This window comes from Cryptomeria japonica, chromosome 1, assembly GCF_030272615.1.
Source record: "Cryptomeria japonica chromosome 1, Sugi_1.0, whole genome shotgun sequence".
NCBI classification, from domain to species: Eukaryota; Viridiplantae; Streptophyta; class Pinopsida; order Cupressales; family Cupressaceae; genus Cryptomeria; species Cryptomeria japonica.
Genome location: NC_081405.1, coordinates 2,754,202 through 2,773,973, shown reverse-complemented (window position 1 = coordinate 2,773,973; position 19,772 = coordinate 2,754,202). Strand labels below are relative to the sequence as shown.

At 38.1% G+C, this 19,772-nt stretch overlaps 1 protein-coding gene across 6 annotated transcripts in view; it reads right to left on the bottom strand.

The window, feature by feature from the left end:
- The window catches only part of LOC131036601 (probable CoA ligase CCL12), a 41,895-nt gene that overhangs the window by 11,236 nt on the left and 10,887 nt on the right, over positions 1-19,772 (bottom strand). For all 6 annotated transcript variants that reach the window (XM_057968514.2, XM_057968513.2, XM_057968510.2 and 3 more), the window contains exons 4-12: positions 19,348-19,607; positions 18,777-18,978; positions 14,413-14,453; positions 12,085-12,210; positions 11,770-11,843; positions 10,411-10,631; positions 10,230-10,324; positions 9,907-10,123; positions 9,633-9,758 (exon numbers count right to left, since the gene is read on the bottom strand). In XM_057968514.2, coding sequence (XP_057824497.2) covers positions 9,633-9,758; positions 9,907-10,123; positions 10,230-10,324; positions 10,411-10,631; positions 11,770-11,843; positions 12,085-12,210; positions 14,413-14,453; positions 18,777-18,978; positions 19,348-19,607 — 1,362 coding nt within the window. The remainder of the gene's footprint in view (positions 1-9,632; positions 9,759-9,906; positions 10,124-10,229; positions 10,325-10,410; positions 10,632-11,769; positions 11,844-12,084; positions 12,211-14,412; positions 14,454-18,776; positions 18,979-19,347; positions 19,608-19,772) is intronic.

Sequence of the window (19,772 nt, the reverse complement as noted above, 5' to 3'; positions counted from 1 at the left end):
AAAGGCTTATGTTTTAATAAAGTGTCCCCTTTAATGTCAACACCACCCCTTTCCTCAAAACACTTAAATGACATGGCAAGGTGGGACCCTTGTCTTACTTTAAAAGCCTTTAAGCCTTTCAGCTACGTAGACCCAAAAGATGCCAAGGAAGATGCTTTTTTAGTTGGATATTCTATTAGGGTTATGCCACTCTTTGGAAAAGGTTATTAGACTTTTTGGAGGAGGGGATTGGCATTATGTTATTATTTTATTTTCTGATTTTCTCAGCTCTGCATTAGCAACAGAAATTGCAAGTGTTTGGAGGACGTAAACCCTCAGATCTACATTGGTAGTGGAGGTGTACCCACTAATTTGCCCACGTGGGACAAGGATGTGCCTTGTCTAGACCCAATGGGGGTCAATTTAGCAACAAAATCAGCCCAGCAATCACCATTAGGTATGATATATCAGTTCTGAGCAGTTTGTCTTGAAATTGCAGCAAGTGTGGGTTTCATAATTGCAGCGTACCATTCCAGGCAGTGCCATACCATTACAGATGGCTATGGAGTGATAATAAATAAAATGGAGGGTTTTAACTCCATTTCTTGTTCTTAACTTCATTGTTAGGATCAGCAAGGACTGTGTAGAAGAAATCACAGTCATCAGGCTTGAATTGAGATCAGGGTGAGCAAAACAGTGAGGATTTAAGGCTAAAATTGTATAATTTTGCCTGGCAGAATTTGGATTTCCAGCTGGTAATTGGGTTTTTGGCTCAATTTGTTATTGGTAATTCATTTAGAGGTAGTATAAGTGTATTGGTACATCTGGACTGCCCTTGTACCTTCAACTCATGCCTGTAACCATTTCTAGATAGCAAATCAGCAACAAACCCCAGCGCTGGATCCGTGGTATGTTTCTAATTGTTTTGGTGAATGTATCTTCACTCCTAGTTGAATGTAATCTGTTGTCATAAATAAAATCAGAAGCTGATATCTTATTTTGAGTTGAATTCTATGTTATTATTGGTTAATGGTTGCAATCCCCATCACCAAAAAATAAACAACACTTTCTGCATCTTCTGTCTAGTCTCTAAGAACACCAAAAGACTCTGAAAGATAGTTTATTAATTAAAACTTATCCAGGGCAGCAAAGAACCCATTTAGGGATCTTTCAGTGGTATCAGAGCTAATGATCCTGCCAGCCTGGGGGTCATCAGAATAATTCTATGCAGCGGGGCAGATTTGGCACCTACAGATATTACACACGCAGGAGACCTAGAGTGGATTTAAATTTTGTCACAAAACCACCCTTTGAGACTAATATGGGTGATATACCTGAAGGACAGACGAGCCCACCCAGACAAGAGAGACAGATTCCACTCAATCCTAATGAGATTATGAGGAGCTTGGCTGAAGCACAGCCAAGAATTGTTGAAGCAATCAACAGGTTACAGGGCACACTTGACAGAATGGATTTGGGAAATAATAGGGGAAGCCACAAGAGCCGTAGGAGGACAGTATCAACTGCAGGAAGTAGGGGCAGCAGTAGAATTCCATCTTCCCTGAGTAATGCATCCATCTCACCACGAAGGGACAGAACCCATACTAGGACAACAGATAGGCCTATGCTCCCACGATTCACCCCTAGAGATGTACCACCATAGGCTGAGCCTCATAATGGAATCACCTTCCAGGACACTGTCATGGCAGCCAGTGATGAGTGGGCACTTTTACCGCAACATGTTAGGGATGCCTTTCCCTTACATCAGTACTGTATGCAGCGTAGGGATGCTAACCGAGGTCAGAATGATAGGTGGCCCAGACAACAGTGGAATAATGATCTGAAGAGAGCTACTAGTAAGCTCTCTATGTCCACATTTGATGGTGTTGGTTCTACCAGTGCACGAGCTTGGGTCCACAAATTGGACATCTATTTATCCCTGAAGCCCATGACTGAGGATGAGGCTATACAGTTTGCTGTTTTACACCTGGAGGGAGTTGCGTATGACTGGTGGCACCATGGTTTGGTTACGCAAAACCATACCCTTATTCACTCTTATACTAAGTTCACCGAGAGATTGATTGCTAGGTTTGACAAGAAGGATATAGAATTGTATTACAGGGACCTAGCTCTACTGAGGCAGTCAGGACATGTGGAAACTTATATTAATGAGTTTCAGCGGATAGCAGTGATGGTTCCTGAGATGCCTGATAGGAGAGTGGTTATGTTGTTTATTGAGGGTCTACATGAGAGACTCAGGGGACTAGTTAAGGCTTTAAGGCCTGGGACATTACAAGAGGCCATTCAGCTTACCTTAGATCTTGACACTACTCCCCCCCCCATCCACTTTCCAGCAAAACAAAAACTTCACCAGGAACTCTAAACCTTTCCAAAAGACTTCTCAATTTCAGCAAGGCAATACTTCTGTCCCAAAATTTGATCCGGAGTCTAGAAATGAGTTAAGAAGGAAGAAACTATGTTTTACTTGCAAGGAGCCTTGGGAACCTGGTCACCAATGCAATGGAAAGGGAAAGGTCCATCTTATTGAGGTCCATTCAGATGGTGATAAGGACCATGTTGCTGATTCAGATCCAAATAATGAGTATGATGATCAGAAGACACCTCAGATTGAGTTAGATGTTCAAGAGGGTACTGATACGGCTGATGTTGCTATGGCTACGCTTTCAGGATACCCTAAGTTTGATGCTTTCAGACTTAAGGGTACTATTCAGGGGCAGCATGTTGTGTGTCTAGTTGATACTAGTGCTACACACAACTTCATCAGTGAAGAGTTGATTGATAGGTATGGTATTACCCCAGAGGAGTTTTCTGGTTTTGGAGTGAAGGTAGCTGATGGAGCTATCTTAGGTTGCACTAAGAGAGTGCCACAGTTGCGGATACAGATGAAGGACTACACCCTGATTGATGACTTCCATGTCTTACAGTTGGAGGACTATGATGTAGTTCTGGGTACACAGTGGTTGCAGGGTATTGGCAGGTACATTATTGATCATCGTAAGATGCAGCTTGAGTTCATGAAGGGTGGTAAGAAGACAATTCTGAGGGCATGTTCAGATGGAGGTCCTAAGGTGGTTTCTTCTCATAGAATGGAAACTATTTTCAGACACCAGGATATTATTTGGGCTACTCAATGCTTTATATCATCTAGGAAGTCACCAGTGAAGGATGAGAGGACTTTTCACATTGATATTCAGACTATCTTAGATGAGCATGGAGTGGTGTTTGGAGACATTCCATCTGGTGTACCCCCTGATAGAGGTTTTGGGCATGTCATCGAGCTTGAGGATGCTAAACCAGTTATGACCACACCTTATAGGCATCCCAAGGCTTATAAGGATGAGATTGAGAAGACCATCAGGGAACTTCTAGATATGGGGTTTATTAGACCCAGTTCTAGTCCATTTGCTTCTTCAGTCATTCTTGTGAAGAAGAAAGATGGCACTCTAAGAATGTGCATTGACTACCGTGCATTGAACAAGAAGACCATTAAAAACAGATACCCCATTCCCCGTATTACAGAGTTGTTAGATGAGTTACATGGGGCCGTGTACTTCTCGAAGATAGATCTTCGTTCAGGGTACCATCAAATTAAGGTGAGAGAGTCAGACATTCAGAAGACTGCTTTCAGATGCCACTATGGTCATTACGAGTTCTTGGTGATGCCATTTGGCCTCACTAATGCTCCTGCCACTTTTCAGTCTTGTATGAACCATCTGTTCAACAGGCAACTACGTAAGTTTGTTTTGGTGTTCTTTGATGACATCTTGATTTACAGCAAATCTTGGGAAGAACACTTGTTACATCTTGAGGAGGTCTTGAGTATCATGGAATCACAGTCACTGTATGCCAAATTGTCAAAGTGTGATTTTGGGTTATCTGAAATCTTATATCTGGGTCATGTGATTGGTGTAGATGGGGTTAAGGTGCATCAAGAGAAGATACAGGCCATTGTTGATTGGCCACCACCCAAGAATATATCTGAGTTACGTGGTTTCCTTGGCCTGTGTGCATACTACAGGAGATTTGTCAAAGGTTATTCACAGCTTGCAGCACCACTGACAAATCTTACAAGGAAAGGGGCTTTTGGTTGGTCTCCAGAAGCACAGGTGGTATTTGACAGGCTTAAGCAAGTGATGAGCTCTTGTCCCGTTTTAGCATTACCTGATTTCACTCAGCCCTTTGTAGTGGAATGTGATGCTTCGGGTGAAGGTGTGGGAGCTATATTGATGCAGAATCATCACCCCATTGTTTATGAGAGTAGGAAATTGAAACTCAATGAGAAACTTTATTCTACTTATGACAAGGAAATGCTTGCAATTATGCATGCATTGACTAAATTCAGACAATATCTAGTTGGCTGCAAATTTGTGGTGAGAACTGATCACAATAGTCTGAAATATTTCTTGGAGCAAAAGGATCTCAGTGAAAGGCAACAAAAATGGGTTTCTAAGATCCAAGCGTATGATTTTGACATAGAATATGTCAAAGGGAAGAATAATGCTGTTGTTGATGCATTATCTAGGAGACCTTCATCTGTTGTCCTATGTTCTTTATGTGAAGTCTCAGCTGATTGGAAATCTCAGCTGTTGGTAGAGTATTCCAAGAACCAGTTTGCATGTGAGGTCATGGATGGGATTATTCAGGATGAGAGATATTCGGTTGTTGATGATATCATTTACTATAAAGGAAGGATTTATCTAGTACCTAAATCCACACTTAAAAATCAGATTATGCATGCATTTCATGATTCTCCAACAGCAAGACATTAGGGATATGGAAAAACTTACAGACAAATCAAGGAGAGATTCTCATGGAAGGGTCTTAAGAGTGATATTCTACAGCATGTGCGTGAGTGTCTTACTTGCCAACAAAATAAAATTGAAAACACATACCCTGCTGGTCTGCTGCAACCACTTCCCATCCCGGATCAAAAGTGGACTGGAATATCTATGGATTTCATTACTAGACTTCCCAAGGTCCAAGGGAAAGATTGCATTTATGTTGTGGTGGACAGATTGACTAAATATGCCCATTTCTTTCCCATAGCATCAGATTACACAGCATCACAGGTTGTTGATTTGTTTTTCAGAGAGATCTTCCGATTACATGGTCTTCCAAAGACCATTGTGAGTGACCGTGACAATAGGTTCATGAGTGCCTTTTGGCAAGAGTTGTTCAAACTTGTTGGTACGGAATTGACTCCCAATACTAGTTACCACCCTCAGACGGATGGCCAGACAGAGATTGTCAACAAATGGATAGAGGGGTATCTACATAACTATGTTTCCGGACAGCAGCATGCATGGGTTCGTTGTTTGTATTTGGGGGAGTTCTGCTATAATACTACATACCACATGTCCATCGAGATGACTCCATTTCATGCACTGTATGGTTATGATGCCATGACGTTCACTGACTTAGCTTTGGCTAATAATAGAGTGCCTTTGGCTCGAGATTGGTTACAGGAGAATCAGGATATATTAAAATCTCTCAAGAACAATATTCAGCAAGCTCAGAATCAGCAGAAGATGTATGCTGACAGGCATCGGGTTGAGAGATCTTTTGAGATTGGGGATATGGTCTTTTTACGACTTCAACCTTATAGGCAAAGCTCGGTTAAGGTTAAGGGAGCTGAGAAGCTGAAGCCCAAGTTTTATGGGCCTTATAGAGTGCTGAGGAGAATGGGTGAGGTAGCATATGAGATAGAGCTTCCTCCTGAGAGTAAGATTCACAATATCTTTCATGTATCATGCCTCAAAAAGGCAATTGGTCAGGGTATTGTAGCATCTCCAGTACTGCCACCATTGGATGATGAAGGCAAATTGGTTATGATACCTGCTGAGATTTTGGAACAGCGAGAGAGGTATTTGAGGAACAGGGCGATCGAGGAATATTTGGTTAGTTGGAAAGATTTACCCGTTGAGGATGCTACATGGGAAGGAGAAGAGATTCTTAAGCATCCAGCCCTATCTTTGCTTGTGGGCAAGCAAATCCGGGAAGGGGAGACTATCATGTCCCCATCTTTTTGATGCAATTCCCACATTGCATTTGTTGAATAAAGACACTTACAGATTTCTAAGTGTCAAAAGTTAATAAGGGAAAAAGTTACTTTTATAAAGTTACTTTATAAGCCTAAGTTTCTTTTTTTAATAAAGGCTTATGTTTTAATAAAGTGTCCCCTTTAATGTCAACACCACCCCTTTCCTCAAAACACTTAAATGACATGGCATGGTGGGACCCTTGTCTTACTTTAAAAGCCTTTAAGCCTTTCAGCTACGTAGACCCAAAAGATGCCAAGGAAGATGCTTTTTTAGTTGGATATTCCATTTAGGGTTATGCCACTCCTTGGAAAAGGTTATTAGACTTTTTGGAGGAGGGAATTGGCATTATGTTATTATTTTATTTTCTGAATTTCTCAGCTCTGCATTAGCATCAGAAATTGCAGGTGTTTAGAGGACGTAAACCCTCAGATCTGCATTGGTAGTGGAGGTGTACCCATTAATTTGCCCACGTGGGACAAGGATGTGCCATGTCTAGACCCAATGGGGGTCAATTTAGCAACAAAATCAGCCCAGCAATCACCATTAGGTATGATATATCAGTTCTGAGCAGTTTGTCTTGAAATTGCAGCAAGTGTGGGTTTCATAATTGCAGCCATACCATTCCAGGCAGTGCCGTACCATTACAGATGGTTGTGGAGTGATAATAAATAAAATGGAGGGCTTTAACTCCATTTCTTGTTCTTAACTTCATTGTTAGGATCAGCAAGGACTGTGTAGAAGAAATCACAGTCATCAGGCTTGAATTGAGATCAGGGTGAACAAAACAGTGAAGATTTAAGGCTAAAATTGTATAATTTTGCTTGGCAGAATTTGGATTTCCAGCTGGTAATTGGGTTTTTGGCCCAATTTGTTATTGGTAATTCATTTGGAGGTAGTATAAGTGTATTGGTACATCTGGACTGCCCTTGTACCTTCAACTCATGCCTGTATCCATTTCTGGATAGCAAATCAGCAACAAACCCCAGCACTGGATCCGTGGTATGTTTCTAATTGTTTTGGTGAATGTATCTTCACTCCTAGTTGAATGTAATCTGCTGTCATAAATAAAATCAGAAGCTGATATCTTATTTTGAGTTGAATTCTATGTTATTATTGGTTAATGGTTGCAATCCCCATCACCAAAAAATAAACAACACTTTCTGCATCTTCTGTCTAGTCTCTAAGAACACCAAAAGACTCTGAAAGATAGTTTATTAATTAAAACTTATCCAGGGTAGCAAAGAACCCATTTAGGGATCTTTCAGCAAGAAAACTATGTATCCAACCTCAAATGCCCTCTCTATCCTATGTCTATTTGTGTACATATTTTGTTGATTTTGAGCTTGTTGGATATTTTCTTTCAAGGCTTTCATAATATTTTGGTTTTCCTCCATCCAATCTCTAGCCTATGGTGCTTTGCTATCAACAATAACAAGGTTTACAAAAGATGCCGTCATACCCATACAATGCCCTGAAAGTTGTCATGCCTATACTCATGTAATGAGTGTTGTTGTGGTGGTTCTCTCCCAAATACAACCATTTGACACAAAATCTGTAATGTCCTACTACATTGTTTCTTAGGTATCCTTCAACCCACTTGTTAGGTATTTTTGTCTGCTCATCCATCTATGCATGATAACTAGCGCTTAGAGTCAACTTTGTACCTGCGAATCTAAATAAATCTTGCCAAAACACACTGAGGAACTTGATGTTTTAATCACTAACAATGTTTTAGGCAGCCATGGAGCCTAAATGCCTCTATGAAAAACAAATCTGCAACCTACGGTGCCTTATCCTCGGAAGATATGGCATAAAAATCAGCATACTTGGTCAATTTGTCCACCACGACATAAATACAATCCATTCCCTACACTTTAGGGAGACCTATGTAAAATCCATCAATATAATCTCCAGTTTATGATCAGGAATGGATAGAGGCTATAATCTTTGTGGGACCAAAGCCTTGACATTCAAGGTGTATGATCCTCAAAGATTCTCAAAGTCAATAAAAGATAAAAGAAAATATCAACAAAATAAACTAACTAAATTTAGAAAAGGTGTACTGTTTAGCTACTAAAATGGAAACGCGAGAGGTGTCACTTCTATTCAAATGGCCAACCATCAAAGTGAAGGTTTATGGGCAAAGCTTGTTTGAGTGTGAGGATGCTAGAAAATTAGAACTGGAGCATCCCATCTGCAAAAGTAAGTTAATTTATATACAACATACAAAGGAGTGTTGGGGAACTCTCATTGAATCTTACACCTATGTTAGGTGACATTCTTGTTTTACATGGTCATTTGAACAATAAAATCACTCAAACAATTGCTTTGTGGTGATGCTTCCCATGAAAAAAAATTCCACCACATAAATTTGGTGGTTCTATTATGTGCATGTTGTTTCTCATGCATTGATCTATCTTTTTAATTTTCCCCTAATTATTATTTGGTTGTCCAAAATATGCTTTACTTTACCATGTTCCTTGGTGACTATAATAGTATCTTTTCCTCTAATCCCATGTGATTGATTATCTCCCAATACAACTATACTATTATGTTTTTTATCTGAATCAAAAAATAAGTTCTCATTAGATGTCATGTGTGAAGAACCCCTAGAATCAATATACGACAAATTGTTTCATTGGCATTTTAACAAGTTACATTTATCTTCTACAATATTATGAGCGAATTGTTTGTGCTAGCATTCTAACTCAGTGTGACCAAACTTCTTTTAATGGAAACAATGAGCATGCCTTTTGTCTTTACTATTATCCCTATTTCTACCTCATCTTCTACCTCTAAAGTTGTTACTTCTACCTCTACAATGATAAAATATTCCTCAAAAGGTGCTACTAGAATCTCCTCTATGCTCATTTTTTGGGCAAGAATCATCTCTGTATTCATCTTTGTGATAAATCTTCAGAAAATTGTTCTTTACCCCTGATGCTGACCTTAGCTGTAAATCCTTACTCTAAACTTTTTTCACTATTTTTCATTCTTCCTTGAGCAGTAAATAAAATTCCACTTGATTCATCAATTTGCATGGTTGTGAGATCTTCTAAAATTTCGATTTTGGAAACGATAGAAGCTAGACAATTTCAGTCTAAGTAATAGTCTAGTTTAAAGCCTATATAATTGTTATTTTCCAAAACATAAAATTCTACATTCATCAGTTCACAAACCTTACGATTTTTTTTCCTACTATAAAAGAAAACCAAAGCTGAGCAAGAAGCTTTAGTCAAATGCATTTGAAAGGTTGTCATGGATCATAATATTTGAAAGGTTGTCATGGATCATAATATTGAATAAATTGCATCCGGTGAAAATTCAAAATAAAATTTTCAAAAGCAGCATTATTTGTTCATCATGTAAATGATTTTCATCGAAAAAACCAATAGAAGTAGATGAAATGATGCACAATCAGCTTAATCAAAATGAAAATGCTTGAAAATGCAAAGACACCAAATTTGAAATTTCCTTTGAAACTAGGACTGAGGGGAAAGATTGTAATGTTTAGGATGATAGTGGAAAGTGATGCAACTTGCACTTGAGAAGATATAGAGAAGAGGACATGGGAAGTTTGTTAGGGCATACCATTCCTTTGTATACTGGCATTCCTTTGAAGTATACAGCATCATGATCTGCATTGAGCAATGTATATGATGATCCAAAGAACGTAGGAAACAATCCTATCTCACCAATGCAAGGTTGATCATTTGGCTGAAGTTGAACAGCAGAAAGCTCATTAACAGCAATAGTTAGAAAAAATATCTTCCCATCAAATGGCTAGCACTGCCTTTTGGTTTTCCATAAGTACTTAAAAAGAATTGATTAAATAAAAGATTACTAAAGGAATTTGTTTTCTCACATAAATGATTTGTTGGTCATCAAATAACACAAATCCTGTTGTCATTGTGGGTATGCTAAATGTTGCTAAAGCCTGTGGCTGCAATAATGAGCCATGGACAAAGCAAGCTGAAAGTTCTGTACCGCCACAGATCTCTATCACTGGCTTGTACCAACTTTTGGAACTCAGCCATAAGTCATCATCAATACTAGAGGCCTCCCCTGTAGAGGAAAAAGTCCTGCAAGCAAATGGAAAATGTATATCATCAGGCTATTTGATCAGCATAGGCATTAACAAAGACGGACTTTGTTATGGACTTTGACATTCAAATGCCATATGGAGACCTTATATGAGACCAATCAAGCCCTTCCATACAACCAGTGCTCTTCCATGTCTTTACCATACTTGGTACTGTACCTAGCACAGTTATCCCTGCATCCTGCACAAGGTTTTACCATTATACATCTCTATACTAAGACCACACGATTAGAGAGCTATAAAATTAAAGACAGGTATAATTCTTACCTGAACAAATTTTCCAAAACCCCGACCAAGAGGAGATCCCTCATAGATAGCTGCTGTAGCACCGCTAAGAAAACATGAATAGATTAAAACCGGTCCCATGACCCACCCTAAGTTTGTTGGCCAGCAAAATACATCTCCAGCTTTAACATCCAGGTGTGACCAACACTCTGACGCACACCTAATTGGTGGTACATGTGTCCATGGAATGGCCTTTGGTTCACCTTGCATGTATAGGAGAAGATGTCAATACAAGAAACAAAATGTAATGTCCCCTTTTGGGATTTCCCTAAATCTTACCTTAGATTACTATTCTCAATTGATAAGGGAGGGTTAGAGAGACGGTTCCTTTATCTTCTTAAAGGGAAAACGGTTTGCCGGTCCCTTTATTGTTTTCTGTTCTGCTAAAATATTCTCCCTTTTGATTCTTTTTTCATTTAGATCAGAGTGTAGATCAAACTTCTGTATATATCTGCATATTAATCTATTTGTATGTGTTTTCTATCTGCATATTAATCTATTTGTATGTGTTTTCTATCTGCATAAGGAATTCACTGGTAATCATACCCAGATGCTGTTATAAGCAATCAGTCAATTTCGGTGTGGCTTTCTGAAGGTATCTTTAAGTTTGATCCGCCTGTGATGTTGATGTAATTCTGAGTGTAGTTTATTTCTTTCCAACTGATTCATGTATTATGGATTAAGTATGAATGTCATACATATTTCAGTCTATATTAAAATTACTACTGAATTCTGCATAAGAACGTTATCAGGCTTCATATATTAAGCACATCCCCAACCAAGAACAAAGATGTTACTGCCCATAACTTAATAACAGTTCTGATTTGATCTGATCGATGGTGATCTCCTTGGATGCTTTGATTCCTTTCCTTTATATCTCTCAATGTGAGGGGGGGGTCACACCTCTTCACCATGTATGCCCTTTGGCAAGAGGTACACCCTTTCACCATCAGCACCCTTTGAAAGAGTGCAACTCTTAATTATTTCTGCCTTTTTGAAAGGGACACAACCTTTCACAATCGGATCTGCACTTTTATTTAAATTAGATCTGCACCTCCGATTCCCAAATTATCCCCCTCAAATGAGGTTCTCTTCTCCCTTTTATATCACCTGTTCGAGGGAGTCACGACTTTTCATTTCATGTCTTTGACCATTCATTAACTTAATTAAAATTTAATTATATACTTTTATATTTTAATTTTAATTTGACTATTATCATTTACCATTAAATTGTATTTCAAAGTGCGGACATTACACAAAAATAGTACAAGAAGTGGATATATTGGAGAAAACAATTTCCAATCAACATAAACAGACATTGCAGAATAATTCCATCTTTACCTGATGTGCCAGAGGAAAACAGAACATTTGTTGTTGCATCTATGGTCTCACAAACAGGTGAATAATACTCTGGGCTGCAAGTAAATTAATTTTCAGCCATGTTATTTTCAAACACTATTATCTGTAAATGGATTTCATCATATTGCTAGGGACATAACGGAGACACTGCAATAATTATTTTTATGAATATAGAAGCATGAGGACTATCTTACAAAGAGACTGCAACTGGACTTAGTAAATTACTATATAGGACTGAGCTAGGGATTTAAATTTAAATCACCAACATAATCCTTTTATGTTGAGCATATAGAATACCTTTGACAACAGTCTGCAAATGAAAGGAACTTGCTCCATGCTATGTCATTTTCTCTTAGTTGGGTTCCCAATTGCTCCAGAGCAGGAATAACAATTGCCTTGGGAGCACCAGACTCAACAACTCGGCTATCATCACATGTTGCCAAAAGATAAACATAAATATTTGAGTGTGATGTAAATTATAGTTAGAATGATAGTTTACTACTATGTTATGTAGATGAGATTGAAGCATGTATTAGCTCTTCTAAAAAGTAATAAAAATCAAAGCTTATGAAGGAACTTTCAACATTATTGATGATACAAAACTTTGATTAAGTAATCAAATCACTTTTATCACTCAATCATAGTTATGACTTGTGTCAATATAAAATTTAGAATATAATATGATTTTGGTCCAGAAAACAGCTTAACAACTGACAAATGAGCTTTCCAGTTTACCCAGACCCAAATTGTTAAAGGGTTGCAATTGAAACCACAAAGATTTTTTTGACTGAAAATGAAATTTGGACTGTGATGTAAAATCTTCTGAACAAAATATTGGCTGAAAATAAATTAATTTCTTTCCCTTACAACATAGAATATCTAACTCACATGAGGATAACCAATAAAAAAAAGGACAATCAGGAAACCATGATCTTCTTATCATGTGGTGCTAGGTTGAGCTTCATCAGACCAAAGTAAGTTCATACTCAATTTTTTTTAGTCGTCTCCAAGAATTACTTGCTTTTCATGCTTGCAAGCAGAAAACAAATACATAACATAGAAAAATTGATGAAACTATTTAAGAAACAGACAATTGCTCAGAAATAACTTACATGTAGTGTCGTAATCGTAACAATGAATACAAGGAGAAAATTCCCAGATTGAGGAAAGACAGTGCAAAAGGAGTCAAGGACTACTAAGGAAGTGACTAAGAAAGAGGGAAGAATGTCAGAGGAAATGAAGTTGAACCGAAGACAAGGGTACTAATAGAGATAAAAGGCCATGAAAGCAATGTTTTGAATTTGTTGTGAAAATGTGTAATGTCCTTACTTTGAAATATAATTTAATAATAAATAATGATAACAAAATTAAAATACAAAAGAATAAAAATAAAAATAAAATTAAAATATAAAAGAATATAATTAAATATAATTAAAATTTGATTAAAGTTAATGAATGGTCAAAAGGCATGAAATGATAAGTTGCGACTCCCCCAAATATGAGGTATAAAAGGGAGAAGATAACTCATTTGAAGGGGGGATAATTTGGGGAATCAGAAGTGCAGATCTGATTGTGAAAGGTTGTGTCCCTTTCCAGGGCAGAAATAATGGAGACTTGCACTCTTTCAAAGAATGCTAATGGTGAAAGGGTGTGTCTCTTGGCAAAGGGCAAACATGATGAAGAGGTGTGACCTCTCCCTCATATTGAGAGATATAAATGAAAGGAATCAAAAGCATCCAGTCACATCACCATCGATGAGATCACATCAAATCAGATCAGAACTGTTATTAAGTTATAGGCAGTAACCTCCTTGTTCTTGGTGGCATGCATGGGGATGTGCTTAATATGAATGCTTCACATATGAAGCCTGATAATATTCTTATGCAAAATTTAATAGTAATATTATTATAAACTGCAATATGTATGACAGTCATACTTAATTTCATATATATTCATAATACAAGAGAAGTTAGCATACTCATAGCCTAGTCCTTAATCTTTCACTAATGCCTTTGTGAGGATAGGTTGGTTTGTGTAGAGAAATGCGGAGTGATTCGGTCACTAGATGGGTAAAGACATATATTTCTGAAGCCTTGAGGGAGAATCCTGAGATGGGCATAAACATATGTTCCTAAGAAATCTTGAGGGAGCCCACTCGTAGACTATTTCCAAGTGCCCTAGCATAGTAATTCCACCATCTTCCATTAGGGTTAGGGAAGTAGTGAGGGCAAACCCTAAATTTAATTAGTTATTTATTGCATTATATATACTTCTAATCTCAATAACCTAATTTAAGACATAATGATGTTAAATGATGTATGCAACTATTGAGAAACAGGTAGCGTTCTAATAGGGGACATCACAAAATGTTTTGTATGTCATGGCTGGACTGAGTGGTTGGGCTACCTGATAAGGCACCCTAGCCACAACTTCATCACGTACACAATCTCTGTGAGTAAGAAGACACAAATTGGAATGCATGTAAACTAGCTCATAAAATTGTAGCATCAAAATTCAACAATCTTAGATGTAATTGTTCTTTCACATAGAAAGAAATAAAGTATCTTCAATGGTGAAAACCAATTCTAAAAATTATTTTATAATAATGCAAAGCATGTTGCGTACCTGTACAAAGGAATTCTCTTACCACCTCTCAATATGAAATCCTGCATCACAGCCACTGAGATTAATATCAGGACTAAAGCATATTTGCAGATACTGAAATCAAGTGTCATGATCAAAGTACATAATTAGTTTCACCTTCAAAGGATGTGCTTCCTATTAAGTCTCTCCATCCATGAAAAATTTTCAACATTCAAATCCAATTTGTTCTATAGAAATACATTAGAACATAATTTATAACTTGAATTTTTCAATTTCATATTGTATTTTGTGATAAGATAGTCTTTTTATTACAAAAACATCTTTGGAAACAACAAAGAAAGATGGTTTCACGGCTACATGGTTATGTAGAATGTAAGGCTATGAAAACAACCTAAAATATCAGTTAACAAATATAATGTGAAAGAGAAGCAAAATAAATATTAGCTTCCATAAGTTACCTTACTAATGTTTGGGAAAATCCAAATGCTTTCATCTACTGTGGGACTTATTGTACCCATACAAATTTTTTGTATTGTGACAGATTTCAATCTGAACCCTAGCCTTTTCATCAAATCAAGTTATCATGCATTTGTCCTATTTGTCTTTACTTTTTCATTCTCTTTCATTTGTATCTTTGTTGTGTCAATGGTCAAAGCTTTCAAATACATTTTACATGGAGAAGAACAAACAAAACCCAACGAAGGAAAAAACCTAATGTTTTCTCTGGCATGAGAATGTGCCCCTTCCTTACGGAGAACATATTTTAGACAAAAAATGTGCATTACTACATATGTCATGCACCATATAGTGGAGACAGCAACTTGAAACTTTGAAAACTCAAAGAGTTATACCAACGGTGTGTCTCATTCCATATAGAATCATGGTTATCAAAGTTCAAAATGTGCTAGACCAATGCTGGGAACACAACAAAGAATGTAGAAATGAAATTTTGGAAAAGGAAAACTGCAAGGGTATTCATTAGCCAATCTGAAACTTGGTTTAATTGTTCAAATTCTAAAGGTCCCACAGTCAAGCTATTGGTGGAATCATGGATGTTCACCTACAGCATGCTGCAAGTGTCACCTGTAGTAAGTGATGCAAGTGTGACCTACTACAAGTGCTGAAAGTGCTTTCTTTGGCTGCAAGTTTGATTATCGCCATGTTGCAAGTGATCTATTTTGGCTGCAAGTGATGTAGAGTCCTTTGCAATGCATTAGAGCACTTTCTTCTAATAGAATTATTTATGCTGGGAAATGAAATTGCTTGCAGCATGCTGTGTGTTGGCTGATAGGCTAAGAGAGGTATTATCCATTGCAAAAAGATAAATAGTGAGCATGACGCTTGGCAAGTGGTCATGTGGATGTGACAGGAATGATCCAGATATCATCATTGCATTGGAGACTATATACCCAAGTCAGTTTTAACAGAAGTAGAAGCAACAAAAGTCTGAACAAATAGCAAGGAAGTGTGTGAAGATATTGTCAGATCAGCAGTTTCTACTTTGCCAATCGAACCATCCTTTGAGGTACATAGCAGCAGTACCCTAGATATTGATATGTGCCCGGTTGATTGCATGCAGAACGCTACTTATCATGAGGTGAGTGATGTAGATACAGCCTCTTACCATAATGCAGATTTGGGTGGAAAGAATGAGTCACAGGGGTATCATTATCTGGCTAGGCAGTTGAAGGTTAGTGATGATATGATTGCTACAGCTTTGGAGCATTTTGATGTCGCTCGACAGATGTTGGCGACCTATAGTTGGAGTACTCCCGAGACAGATGAGCACGGTGATAGTAGCCTTTCCCAAGCAAAGTTCCACGCACTCCGAGAAGCTATTGGATTAATGAAATATAATTATTTGCTGTTACCTGCTGATAGGGACTATCTTCTCGAGTGGGCTTGCACTTGCTACGATGCACTGAAGGGAAAGAAGGAGGAGGTTGATGAGCTCACCCATGAGTTTGAGGTGACTATGGACTTGTTGGAGAGCGCTCAGTCAGCCCTTCGTGAGTCACAGTCACAGTCACAGATTGAGGAGATGATCGTGGCGTTGAGTTTAGCACAGTCGTCACCATCTGTGGATACAGTTGAGTTTCCTATAGCGGCACTTGGTGATGAGTTTACACCCACGGGTTGTAGTGATGGATGTGTTAAGGATGTGGCTACATCTGTCACTGATGCAAGTACAAATGACTTAGTTGGGATGAGTACTTCGATTGAGTACAGCAGAGAGCCACTTGTTGCATCAGGATCTCCCAAGGTTAGTACTATGACTGATGATGCAGGTCAGATTGTTGATAGCTCTTGTGTGGCAGTGGTAGACTCTCCAAAGAGTTGTGTGTTAGTACACGGCGTTACTCCATCCACTTCACATGGGACTCGCAGAGTGTCATCTGGTTGGGAGTATGGCTCTCATATAGATTTGTTTCCCTCTCCTGGAAGCAAATCTGTTACTTCATCCCATGCAACTGATTTTGGACGTCAGCTTGTTGTGTCTCAAAGTCAAAGTGATCAGCTGCAAGTCCCAGAGGATGAGGATGAATCAGCCTTATATTGTTTTTACTGCACATATTCATTTGTTGAGTACCTTCTTGAGAGTCCTCAGTTTCAGGAGGGTCCATTTGGAGCCACCAAGGATACTCTCATCTGAGGTTCTCTCGCCATCAGGCGTGGTGTGGGAGTAATTGTGGATATTCTAACTACAATGTTGGAATCACCGCTACCGTTACGCCAAAAGCTCGAGCTGTCAACAAACGCCATAGCGGCCAGAGACAAGGATCCACGGGATGCGATTAAGCACATGTCACGAATCCCGAAGGAGGTGCTGACCACCAAGTCAACAATCTCCCCCTCAGCACCAACAGAATGAAGGAGACTTCCTAAGATTCAAACCCATAACCCAGCGCTCTGATACCACTTGTTGGAATCACCGTTGCCGTTACGCCAAAAGCTCGAGCTGTCAACGAACGCCACAGCGGCCAGAGACAAGTATCCACAGGAGGCGGTTAAGCACATGTCACGAATCTTGAAGGAGGTGCTAACCACCAAATCAACATACAATGCTTCCTGGTAGAGATTTTGTGATTGGGTTTGCAGAGGAGAGGAAAAACCCTATCTCTTGGCATTGGGGAACGAAACCTCTTCAGTGTTTACACAATCTTGAGGCTGTGAAAGACCAGCTGAATCATTGCTTGTGGAGGCTTCATTCGGGAGTCTCATTTGTGCATATTTGAGAAGTTTCTTGCAAGGGTTTGAAGGTATATCATTATAGATCAGAAGTTTGGTACCTTCTGCTACAGTACCCGTGAATAGTGAAACGCTACAGTACCCGCGCTACAGTAATTGCAACAGTACCAGTGCAGATTTAAAGTGATTTATTTCAGTTTTTCATGAGGGTTTGAAGAGCAGATTATATATCATTTTGAGAACAATCATTGGAGGCTACATTTATTGTTGTTAGTACCACTCCTTGGCACATGGGAATTACATGTATGCATAAATAAAGGGTTTGCTGCTGCTGCCAGCATTCTATGTATTTGCGGTCCTGGTATGAGATTATTAAAATTAAAATGCAAAGATTGAATTTATATTAAATCCGTAATGTCTTTGTTACAATTGATATGATCTGATCTGAACATTTATATATGAGCAGATTGTCCAATTATTGGTTTAATATGCAATAGACATCCATATTTCCTTGGGCAAATGTATTGTTATTTCATGTTTTTTTCCTGGCAATATATCATTAAACCCAAAATGAACAATTTGAAAAAAAGCAGAAATTTAGTTTGTAAGTGTCCACCTGGGGTAGCACACTACAGTTTTGTAATCAGTAATTGCAATAGAAATGGTGCCAAATAAGGTAAAATGCCTTAAATTTCTCAAGTTTCTTCTTATATAGGGTTTTCCAAGATAATCTTTTCTGTTGTGATAGTATTCATTCAATGTTTCACTTCTCATTTTGTTTACTTAAACATTACAATTATCTCTATTCAGTTCAGCACTTAAACAACTTAATTCTAGCACTCTAATATGACTATTTTCTGAGTAAATATGGAGAAGACAACCAATTCATTGATCAAGTTTGTGTTGGTGAATTAGTAATGGAATATATGTACTAATTACAAATCTGCGAATCTCTAAGATGGCTGCCCCTCTAGTAGAGCATTGCCAATACCGTTCAAGCAATACTGTTTTTTCCAAAAAAGAAAAAAAGACAACTCATTTTCCATCCATTAAACTTCTCTTTGAATCAATAAAATACACATTCTGCACACACGTTTCCAATGGGCTTAATCCAATTTTATCTTTATATCTTGTCAAAAAGTAATCACTGTGCTTTCTAAATAAAGCTGGATGATTTAATGGGTGTGGCTGTGCACCTGGGTAAAAATGCCCTTTGCTTTTGTAACTCGAATACGAGTTGCAATTTCCTTCGGAACGAAACTGTCTGCTATTGATACAACCACATACCCTGCAAGAACCAGTGCCAAGTATATAAGCACTGCATTTACAGTCATGGGCATGTCTATTGCAACTGCATCACCCTTTGTAAATACTGCATCAAGCGCATTTGCGATTCGCCTGCAAGCCATTCACAAAACCAAAGATACATTTTAGTGCTAGTTTTCCCCTAAATTTAAGCTGGAAAATTTCCCTTATGCTGGGAGCTTCTCCATTATTTTATATCAAAGCTATTGGTTTTTCAACAAATGTATATTCTTATTTTGACAGAGTTATTAATAAATAAATGAAAAAAGGCCCAATTAATGCTAATATATTTGTGAGATTAGGGTACCAAAAAGTGGTCAGACATCTAAGCTGCATGTCAGTATAATATAGCAATAAAGACAAACTTGCTTGTTAAAAATGATTGTTTAGAGAATATAAAAAATAACATAGAATAACTAATTATGAATAAATGCTGTATTTTTTAAGATAATGGAATCTTACATCACTCTAGTGCGTACTTCTCTCAATGTCATCTTATTCAAAGGATATTCATCACGACCTTCCTCTCTCCAAACAATAGCTATGGTATTGTCTGTTTTATTTATACTCTCTTTCGTTGAGAGGCAGCTTTCAGCAACATTTAGAACTGAACCAGGCAGCCAAATCCCACCAGGTCTGGACTTGTCACTGGTATCAAGAATGCACCTAGGTGTTTTATGGAAGACAACTGATAATTCCTTAAGAACAAGTGACCAATAAACCTGCAAAATGCTCATAACAGAAGTATCAAATCTAGGCCTTCCCCAGAATATTATGTGGAAAAGACAGAGACAATCAGGGGACTAAAAGCACAATGGTAGAATGACCATAACACTCAGCATCTTCATCCCCAGTAAAATCTCATAATCGTAGTTTTGTCACACTTT